This window comes from Mastomys coucha, unplaced genomic scaffold (genome assembly GCF_008632895.1).
Source record: "Mastomys coucha isolate ucsf_1 unplaced genomic scaffold, UCSF_Mcou_1 pScaffold18, whole genome shotgun sequence".
NCBI classification, from domain to species: domain Eukaryota; kingdom Metazoa; phylum Chordata; class Mammalia; order Rodentia; family Muridae; genus Mastomys; species Mastomys coucha.
Window position 1 is genome coordinate 65952034 of NW_022196900.1, and position 11291 is coordinate 65963324.

The window sequence follows — 11291 nt, forward strand, 5'->3', positions numbered from 1 at the left end:
ATGGAAGTGGATACTCCCGTTTGTAACTCCTCTCTTAGTCATCTTCCTGGTGTTATTATTTGCTCCCTCCTCATTAATCTTGTCTCTGCATTTCTTCAACGACAAATACAAAAAATTTCTAACCAAACTATCAATCAGCTCCTGTTACAGGATTACCAGCCGCTGCCCACAGATGAGCCACTGTCCACAGAGGAACCTGATACAAATATTTACCAAGTGGATCCCGATGGTGAAAGCCAGCTACCCCCATTGACAACAAGAAGTAGCCTAAGAGACACGACGCCCTCATTCCCTTTTCATCATCGGCTTCTGCTTCCCTTTTTCTTTCCTTCTCTTTATAATATCAAAAAGGGAGGTATGTTAGCATTAAGAACCTGCGGCGATACATGGGCGGGTCCACAGACCTGTTGCCAGGGCAACAGCCACCATATTCCCAGAATCCATTGTGTTCAGCTCCCACCTTTACCTGGACTGCTACGTCACAACATATATATATATATATATGTACTTTCCTCCATCTTGCTCTCTTCTTCTCTCTTTCTCCCCTCTCTTTCTGCGCCACTATCTCCTACTCCCTTCTTACACGTGGAACTGTCTAGGCCTGGTGTGATACTTGCAGAATGCGTCCCACCGCCGCTCAAACACATCATTTGATGCAGCCTAGGGGCCTTGAACTGATACAGTCTAGAGGTCCTGACTGGGTTTCTTTTCTCTGCCAGTTAAGGAATTAAAAGGCAGGAAAAATCTGAAGCGCCACAGGTGGCATCTGAGAAACCTTAAGGACCTCAGATAGAATCAGCAGTTGGAGAATGGCATTTACTGCTGAGGCAACAGATATGTGCAGCAGACACACAGAGCAAAAGACCCTCTGAGAAGCGGAAGGGAGTCTCAGGAAGCCGAAAAGCCAGATTCTTCTCTAGGGTTAGCCTTTTAAAGCCTCTAAAGAGTTTTCCTCCCCCAACTGAGGGTTGGTTGGTTTGAAGGACAGTTGATTTAGCCAAGTGTTGTGTGACACGTCCTGAGCAGGCCTGGAACTTGTTGAATCAATTTAGCACCCTGTAGCCTGCTGGTGGGAGACAAAAGCCTACAGGGCCTGTATTTGTTTTAAGCTACCAGGCTTTTGCCTCTCCTAGTCAGGAGGGAGAGAACGAATGAAGCTGGCCATCTGGGAAGTTCCCCTAGCCATGGCCCCTCTCCCTATCTGTCTGCCTCCCAGGGAGTCTAGCTCCTAGTCCTAGCTTGTTGAGGATGGGTGGCCAGATCTGGCTTATTGAGGTTTAGGGGACCTAGGTTCTGACCCTTTATAATTCTAGTAACATCAGGAGTTGTGAGAAATAAAGACGCAGCCCACCGCCTGCCTGTCACCGTTGTAACACTTCATCTCACTCTGCTCCAGGCCTCTGAGTGTCTGGTCCCTCTGCCTGCCAGACCCATTCTTCTCTCAGGTAAAGGCAACTTCTTCAGTAAAGCTCCTCCTTTCCTGGATTCCTACAGGGCTTCGCTGCTGATCACAAGCTGATCACGAAGCTCCTGGGGAGCCGAGGGCTGTCTGTGTCACTATCAGAGTCATCAGGTCTTGCCACGGGTGCAGCACACTTGAGGCAGCTTATAGAGTGTAGTTGTTGTTGAATAGACTGACTAGAATGCAGCTCCTGCTCAGGGCCCTCTATACTCTGTTTCAAGCCTGCAACATTCTCCCCTAAATAGCTACAAGATCCCCTTCTTCAGGTCTTTGCTAAAATGCCACCTTCTTGGTGGCTTTCCATGGGTACCCTATGAACCATCCAGTTCCCCACCCCATTTTTTAAATTTTTTTTAATTTATTTTAATTTTAATTTTTTTAATGGTTTTTCGAGACAGGGTTTCTCTGTGTAGCCCTGGCTGTCCTAGAACTCACTCTGCAGACCAGGCTGCCCTCGAACTCAGAAATCTGTCTCCCAAGCCCATTTTTTTTTTTAAGTTAACTTGTCTTCAGAACATTTAATACCCTCTGACTAGTGACTTACTTTTTATGGATTTTTTGTGGTAATTTTTTAAAATTAATTTTATCAAAATCCTGTTTTGTCTTGGTTTCTGAGTTCTTTATTGCCCTGCTTCCCTGCTGCCTGCTATTTATTTATTTATTTATTTATTTATTTATTTTTGTCAGCTTGACACAGCTAGAGTCATCTGGGAAGAGGAACTCTAATTGGGAAAATGCTCTCATCAGACTCCACTGCAGGCCAGTCTGTGGACCAGCTTCTTGATTAATGATTGACATGAGAGAGCCCAGTGCATTGTGGGAGGTGCCACCACTGCACATGTGTTCCAGAGTTGTACAAGAAGGCTGGCTGAGCAAGCCATGAGGAACAAGCCAGTAAGTGTATTCCTCCACAGGGTTTGCTTCGAGTACGGTCCCCAGGTTCCTGTCTCCAGACTTGACTCTTCACCTCCCACCCCCACCCCATGAACTAAAACAAACCCTTTCCTCCTCAACTTGCTTTTGGTTGAGATGGGGTTTTTTTGTTTATTTTTGTTTTTGTTTTGTTTTTTTTTTTTAAGATTCACTTATTTATTTGATGTATATGAGTACACTATAGCTGTAACAGATGGTTGTGAGCCTTCATGTGGTTGTTGGGAATTGAATTTAGGACCTCTGCTCACTCTGGTCAACTCTGCTCACTTATGCCTAAAGATTTATTTATTATTATAAATAAGTACACTTCAGACACACCAGAAGAGGGCGTCAGATCTCATTACAGGTGGTTGTGAGCCACCATGTGGTTGCTGGGATTTGAATTCAGGACCTTCAGAAGAGCAGTCAGTGCTCCTACCCGCTAAGCCATCTTGCCAGTCCTTTATTGAGATCTTTATCATAGCCGCTGAAAACTTGCTCTGCTGAAATCTGACTGCATCAGCTTACAGGCTGTCACTTCTAAAATGAGTGTTGGGGGTTTTCCTCATTCTCTGCTTCCCCACAGCTGCAACAGTAGCTTATACAATGTAATTGTTCAGAAACTATTTCGTGAGAGGTGGGGAGACAGCTCATCAGGTAAAGCGGGTGCCATGAAAACATGAAGGGGGGTGGGTTCAGAGCCTCATTATATAAGGTGGAGATGGATGAAAGACACCTCTGTCAGCCTATGGCCTCCACACACTAGTTCACATGGGTATATGTCTACCTACCCACATACAAACAAGCAAATACCACATAACACGCTTATGTAAAACATGTACATCTTGTGAAAAGACTCCATTTCATTCATGTATGTGTGGGAGCCGGGGTGGGTATCCTCAGTGGTCAGGAGGTTTTGGATTTCCCTGGAGCTGGAGTTACAGTGATTGTGAGCTGTCCGAAGTGAGTGCTGAGTGAGAACTGAACACTGGTTCTCCGAAGTGCAGCAGTGATTTTTAACCAGCACAGCAAAGGATGTCTCAGTTCGCATCTTCAAGACTCAGGGAGACTCTCCTTTGAGAAGCCCACATCCGTGCTCTCCAGTTTATGAGCTCCTCTCTCTTAAGCCTGATGCTTGAGCCTATTTTCAAATGTCTTTATTAAACCTCATCTCTGCTTCAGAAAGATTTTTTTAAAAGACCTCGTTGGCTATTGTAATATAGGTGACTAGACGCAACTGTTTTACAATCCTAAACTCATTTAAATTGTGGCTTGTTTAATCATAGGGTAGATTTGAAACATAGTGTGCTGTCAATGAATCTGCTCTCCTCTAAAAATAAGACAGACTCAAATCCTTAAAAGTAAGATTTGATCATGGAGTTGAACCTTGCGAGTTCCTAGAGGGCACTTCCGGAGCCTTGGCGGGAGAGCGAGGCTCTTTGGCTTACTTTCCGGAAAACCTCTCACGCCTCTCTCCAGAGGGTGGGTGCAGAGCATCCCGCCCCCTCCCGTGAGTGCGGCTTTTCGATTGGTGAGAAACACAGGGGGCGTGACTCCGGCCGAGTCGGCGCAGGCGCACTGGCTTCGCGTGACTGACGGGCTCCCGGCTCTGGTATTGCGTGCTGCTGGTGAGCGTGGGCTGCCTCTGGGCTTGAAGGGTGGCTAGGAAGGGCCCGGCGAATCTAGGGACAGTTTCTGGGCACGCGCATCTACGATCTGGTGTCCGCTCTCTCGTGTGCATTCTGTCAGTCACAACCACAGGCTATTGGATAGTCGTGAGCTCAGGAGTTAGCAGTTCACCTTTCCCCATCTCCACCCCCGCTGTGTTTGAGGACCACACTTCCGCCCTAGCCATCCTAGCGTGGCCCTTGAGTCACAGAGTTCCCAGAAGGGCCCGTTTTGGACCGGTCCAGGGGATGACTTGGTGGCTCAGCCGCCTTAGGGTTTTAAAGACGAGTGAAGTGACCGCAGTGCGCTCACCCCTCGTAAAGGCCAAGACAGTTTAGAGCGGGTGTTTGAAGTTTCATTCCTGTTTTATGCTGCGCTAACATTGGTGGTATTTGGGGGGCAAATTCCGGAATTCCAGAATGGCCCTGCGCCTTTTGCTGTGTCGCCTTACACCAATTGATCTATTCATCTCAGAGCCTAAGAATTGGGCATCATTATACACGAACCTTTATGGCACCAGGCATTGTAAGCGTTTTGTGTGCAGCTTTCCTAACTGGATCGTGTGTGTTCATGTGCTGTGTACCTGGAACGGGAAGAAGGCAGGGGAAAAGGGGAAGGCATCTCGCGGGTGGGATCTGCGGGACACTCCCAAGGCAGCAGGAAACTGTCACTACCGCTGTCTGTTTTGAAAAGCTGAAGGTGGAAGGAATGCAAGGAGACTGGGAGAAGGCTGAGTCCAAAGATGACGGTAGCTTGGACTGAGGTGCCAGCTGGTCAGGCGGAGCAGGCACGGTCAGAGGACTAAAGAATGCGACAATACTATGGAGCAGAATAGATGAGGGCAGGTTTCTGGTTTGGCCAGAGAGTGCTGTGCAGGGTGATACTCAGATATGCGGGGGCACCGTTGTCTGAAGAGCGTCTGGTTCACCAAGTTTCAAATGGCTGTGTACTATGTTCTCCAGAGATAGGGGAATATGTAGGGGAATATGTCCAACAGACAGTTTGGGCAGTGACAATGCAGACGGACCAGAAATGTGGTGAGAAGGGCAGTTAGAATAACACTACTTTTTTGTTTGAGGCAGATTTTCATGTCCTCTGATGTTCTGGAACTCAGATGTGCAAACCTAGCTGCCCTTGAATTTGTGCTGATCCTCTTACCTCTGGCTCCCAAGTCCTGGGATTACAGATGTGCCACAGTGCCTAGCAATATAGACTTCGTGGGGATTGAGACAAGGAATTGAAAAAAAAAAACCTGCCCCCAGCTGTTGCCGCTGTGAGATTACAACTGATTTGTTTCAGGGTCTCTTACTGGTGTCCTAAAATAGTAACAATAGCAGACATCCACCAGGCACATGGCATGTGCCAAAACCTGTTGTAAGAATTTTTTCTACCTTTAAAAAATTTTCACAGTAAGTGTAAAAAGCAAATCTGGTGGTTGTATCACTTCACGATGAAACTTTAGCACACAGGTGTAGACACAGATGTGCCAGGCTGCAGGAAGGCGCCAGTGGAAGTTGATTTAGAACCCAGGCTGCCTTATCTAGGGCCTGTGCATGCATAACTAGATGCAGTCCCCACAACAGTCTGTTAACATTTTCATATTCAAAAGAATATGACTTTCTATTGTTGTTTTAAGTGGTACTGTGATCTGTGTGGCTATTAGACATGGAAGGATCCACATCTTGGATCCCATGCTGAGAACTCAGTTAACCATCATCCCCACATGACTCATTTTTCTCCAGGTGCTAGGGTGTCATGGAAGGTCTGCTGACAAGATGCAGAAGAACACTGTCTGCCTTGGCTACCTGCAGCCTCCATCACTCCAGGCACATCATCCACAAGTGTTACCACTGTGCGCCAGGGAGAGGGCAGCGCTTGGTTTTATCCCGCATGTTCCAGCCTCAGAACCTTCGGGAAGACCAGGTGCTTTCCCTGGACGGCAAAGCTAGCGACCTGACCTGTAAGAGTCAGCGGCTGATGCTGCAAGTGGGCCTGATCCTTCCAGCGAGCCCTGGCTGCTACCACCTCATGCCCTATACAGTTCGTGCCATGGAGAAGCTTGTGCGGGTGATAGACCAGGAGATGCAGGCCATCGGTGGGCAGAAAATCAACATGCCCAGCCTCAGCCCCGCTGAGCTGTGGCGGGCCACGAGCCGCTGGGACCTGATGGGCAGGGAGCTGCTAAAACTGAAAGACAGGCACAGCAAAGAGTACTGCTTGGGACCGACGCATGAGGAAGCAGTTACAGCCCTGGTTGCCTCCCAGAGGAATCTTTCCTACAAGCAGCTTCCCTTACTGTTGTACCAGGTTACAAGGAAGTTTCGGGATGAGCCTAGGCCCCGTTTTGGCCTTCTCCGTGGCCGGGAGTTCTATATGAAGGACATGTACACCTTTGACTCCTCCTCTGAGGCTGCCCAGGAGACCTATGGCCTGGTGTGTGATGCTTATTGTAGGCTGTTTGACAGGCTGGGGTTGCGATGGATGAAGGCCAGGGCAGACGTGGGCAGCATCGGGGGCACCATGTCCCATGAATTCCAGCTACCAGTGGACATTGGAGAGGACCGGCTTGTGGTCTGTCCCCGCTGCCACTTCTCAGCCAACATAGAGATACTAGACCTGTCGAAAAAAATCTGCCCTGACTGCCAGGGTCCGCTGACAGAAACCAAAGGCATCGAGGTGGGGCACACATTCTACCTCGGTACCAAGTACTCTTCCATTTTCAATGCCCACTTTACCAATGCCCACGGGGAATCTTTGCCGGCTGAAATGGGGTGCTACGGGCTGGGAGTCACTCGGATCCTGGCTGCGGCCGTCGAAGTTCTCTCCACAGAAGACTGCATCCGCTGGCCCCGCCTCCTGGCCCCTTACCAGGTCTGCGTCATCCCCCCTAAGAAGGGCAGCAAGGAGGCAGCAGCCACAGAGATTGTGGAACAGTTATATGATGATGTCACAGAGGCTGTGCCTCAGCTCCGAGGGGAAGTCCTGCTGGATGACAGGACCCACCTGACCATCGGACACAGACTGAAAGATGCCAACAAGCTTGGCTACCCCTTTGTGATCATTGCGGGCAGGAGGGCCTTGGAGGACCCTGCGCACTTTGAGGTTTGGTCCCAGAACACTGGTGAGGTGGTCTTCCTCACCAAAGAGGGAGTCGTGGAATTGCTGACTGGCGTGCGGGTTGTCTAAGTGCCCAACCACACCTGCCCTTAGGCTTGGTGTTCACTCTAGTTCCCTCCACTTCTGTCCTGGGTGGTTTCTCCAGAAATGGCTTCTCACGGAAGGTGAGAGCATGTTAGGAAAACCTGTACTCGTCGCTTGTGATGGTTCTTATTTAGTCATTAAGTCCGTCCTCCCTGGGCCAGTTGGGCTGCCATATGCCATTCCTTTTACATGTAGACACTTCTGTTAGGAGGGCTGAAAGGTGACAAAGAGACCCAAGTCACTTTCCCTTGGGCTGAGTTTCTGGGTGTAAGATGAGAATGGTTGAAAGCTAGGGCCATGCTTTCCCAACCCCACCCCACAGTCTGAGTTCACGCCTTGCATTTCATTCAATCCAGAGATCAGGGCTGGTGGCCCTTCTCCACTGAGAAGCCCTGAAGCTGCCGAGCCAGGAATCTGGCTGCTGCTAATTCACTGGTGACTTGGCACACCCAAACCCCTACTGGGGCCTGGGATTCTCATCTGGACCTGGAGATGGACTTAGGTCTCTGAGGTCCCAGGGCTCTCACTGAGTGGCTCCACAAGACACATGGGTCTGGTTGCTCATGCCTCTAAGCTTCCCCAGAAGTTGTCATAACTGCCAGATGGCCCAAAGCTACCTCCAGATACTTGACCCTACTGGGTCACTTCAGCACTGAGATCATGTTCTGTTGATTGAATAAAGTCAAGCCTTTGGGATGAACTGTGTGTGTGTGTGGTGGGGGTGTTAATTTGAACCAAAGATAACACCTGCTTCAGCAGTACACGCAGTAGATTGCTCTCCCCCTCTGCCTCACTTGGGAGGGGTAGGGACTGGGAAATTCGTTAAACAGTTTCTTCCAGACTTTAGGAGCAGCATGCTCCAGCCCCACAGTGACATTGTAGTGGGTTCAGATTCTAATTCCTGTTGCTACAACAGAAGTGACTGGTTGAAAGCTGACTAGATTCTGTGGGAAACTGGAAGTAGGGGCTGGATTCCACAGTAGTGTGCCTCCATTCATTGCTCCAGCATCCAGATGAGAAAGATGGTGGGCTTTCCACCCTAGGCCCTGTGAGATCTTCACGTGTGCAGCTCCCCAGTCCATGGAATAGTGGGTCTTGCCCACCTTGGTTAACACTCTGGACCAGCCCTCACAGACACATCCAGGTGTGAGCCTCATAAATCTAGGCAGTCCTAAATCCAAATAACTTGCCATTGAGGTAAATCATCGTAAAAAGTTGTCCAGGCTCCAAAGATGGTCCTGGGAGCTTGGCAGATATATGCACTGGGAAACTCAACAGTGTGTTTTTGAGGGTAGAGTTACTGTAGAATCATAATACCTGGACAGACAGGAGAAAGTAGACAAGCACCTGCATCCCCCATCATGCATCTGGCAGACATCAATCAAGTGAACAGCCACCTCCAGCCACATGCTCCTTGACTGTTACACCCAAGCACATGGGTCCATGTGACTGTGAATTGCACCCTCTGAAACCTAAATACTGCCTCTCTGGGTCATTTATTTGGGGTATTTTGATCACAGTGACATGAGAAGTGATCTCCCTTTGTAATGCCTGGAGTTCTGAGAGCAAGCTCGGGTCTGGTTGCATGACAGAGACTTGGGTTACTGCAGTTGGGATCCCTGAGCCCCTTACAGAGCTGGTTCCAGTGGGGCTGTTGCCTGATACCAGATTAAAGCCTCCAGAAGATTCTGATTGCAGTCAGAATCAAGAGCTGCTGGAGTAAGATCATCTTCCCATCTCCACCCCACATGGTAGTTAGTTATTTAATTCCAGTGGGGCACCAGGCTGATGTCAGCCCTCTCCTTTTAATGGTCTGGTTTTCTGAGGGCCTCCCTTGTGCCACTGTTGTGTGGCACCTTCAAATGCTGCTTCTAGACCCTAACACTGTACAAGGCCAGTGCTGTTACATTTTACAGATGAGGAACCTGTGACTCCATTTAACTAAATGTCTACGGACACACAGCTATTGAGGATCACAGCTAGAATTCAGATGCTGGCCCTACGCTGTACCTTTCTTACTACATTGCTTGACTTCTGCCTAAGAAAAGTGGTTTCAATAAACAAAACTAAATCTTTGCCTATCTAATTAGCATTGTGAGGAATTAAGATTCACGCACAAAGGGGCTGAGATATGGCTCAGTGGGTAGGGTACCTGCATGGAGTCCTGGGATTGGTTTTCAGCACTACATAAACCAGACATGGTGGTGTAATATCTGTAATTCCAGCATATGGAAGCAGAAGAATAAGAAGTTTAAAGTTACCCTTTGCTGCACAGCAAACCTGAGACAGCCTGGAACCCTTGTCACAAACAAACAAACAATACACACAGGTGTTTTATTCATTTTGGTGTAGGACACATGCCAGACAGTTTACTACTGAGCTGCAGTCCCACACATCCCCATATGCTGGGACAGGGGAACTTCTCTAGCACTTGGTTTACAGATGGGACCATCCTGGAGTTGGGACAAAGTGTCTCATGCCATCTGACTGGTATGTAGCAGGTTAGCCATTGAGTTGGCAAAGTCTCATAGGCTGCTGAAACTGGTACCCATTCTCTGTCTCAGAGCAAAGCACAGTACTGCCCTGGCCAGGCTTGAGTGTTAGGCATTGGGATCACAGGATCACTAAGCTAGTGTTCCGGTGGCCAGGGCCAGTGTGATTTGGTGAGCAGACCAGAGATTTGAAGAGCTTATAATCCTAGATTGAGCACTTCCAGGAGTTGTGACTTAAGACAGTTTGTTCTTTTTACATCTTCTTGGTAAGATGCGCAAAGGAATGGTAGCCTCCTTGTAGGGCAATATGGGGTTGACAGAGCCACTTGTGTGAAACACTAATTTTTAGTGTGCTGTCAAAAAACCCTTCTCTTTCCCCCTACGGGTGCATTCCCATAACGTAGGAAATCCCCCAGCTTGGCTCTGCTACAGCATTATCCTAAGACCTGGATCTTGTTTTAGGAAGGTGAAGCTTTACAGCCTTCTTGGGAGAGTCAAACAAATGGAACACCAACAGAATACTTCATCTTGGAACGTTCAACTCACAGATTACTCATTTCTGAACCCAAGGATTTTACCTCTTGCCATAAACCAATGAACTGGAGATGTGGGTTGGATGATAATTCAGGGCAGGCTGAAATATCACTCACTGCTCATTCCTTGGGGAGGTCTAAAGGCAACTGACTGGGAAATAGCTGAATTAATACTTAGGGACAAAGCCTGGTACAGAGCAAACCCATCATGTAAATCAGCCTAGAATGTAAATCAGTGGCCCCATTAATGTCCTATGTTTTAATGGAAGAAACACCTGCTGAGCCACCAGTAAAGGGACTTTGCAGAAATAGGTTGAAATTGCCCCTTTCTTTAACTGCTTGGATACCAAGCCTCTTCAGAGTTTCTGCAGCCCATTTCTATGTTAAGATGCCAGTATGTCTTAGTGGATTTTTTGGTTGCAAGGGCTTTGTTTTATTGGGAAAAGAGGGCCATGGCAGGTGCACGGTAAGTGTCAACGGCCCTTACGTTAGGTGGTACTTTACATACAGGTTACAGGGGACACACAGTGGGCCTGCAGAAAGGGGTGGCATGTTTTTGCTTCCCATATTTGAGGCAGAACTCTAGCACAGGGACCACATTCCTGCTTGTCCCAGTTGTAGCTTTCCCAGGCTGCTAACAAGCTCCCTGGTTGAGTTTAATTGGCCTTGGCTAATGAATCTGCAGGGCCTGCAAGGTGCAGAGGGGGTGCACAGGAAATGGTGACCATACTTCCCATTTGCAAGGCAGGTGCTTCTGCCGGGGCTCCCCTCAGAGACAGGCTGTAAGCCAAGCATAGCGTATATTTCAGAAAGAAATATACATGGCGTATAAAGAACAGGAACAGTCATTACTGGAATCTGGAAATGGTGCCAAAGGAGGGAGGACGGAGAGGATGGCTGACAAACAGAGATGCAGCTAAACAGGGGAATCACTTTAAAGCTCTGTAGTGCAGTAGGACAACTCTGGTTGACAATGCTTCACTGACTATTTTAAAATGGCCAGTGGAGAGGATTTTTCAGTGT

At 48.4% G+C, this 11291-nt stretch overlaps 1 protein-coding gene across 2 annotated transcripts; it reads left to right on the forward strand.

The window, feature by feature from the left end:
* The first annotated feature begins 3692 nt into the window (after positions 1–3692).
* Positions 3693–7948, forward strand: Pars2 (prolyl-tRNA synthetase 2, mitochondrial). Of its 2 annotated transcripts, XM_031378043.1 has the most exons (3): positions 3693–4002; positions 5785–7144; positions 7600–7948. In XM_031378043.1, exons 2-3 carry the CDS (start codon positions 5798–5800, stop codon positions 7627–7629), a joined length of 1377 nt encoding a protein of 458 aa, XP_031233903.1. In that variant the 5' UTR covers positions 3693–4002; positions 5785–5797; the 3' UTR covers positions 7630–7948. The 2 variants fall into 2 exon arrangements, with proteins under 2 accessions (XP_031233903.1, XP_031233902.1); XM_031378042.1 differs by having other exon boundaries at positions 3928–4002; positions 5785–7948.
* The last annotated feature ends 3343 nt before the right edge of the window (positions 7949–11291 follow it).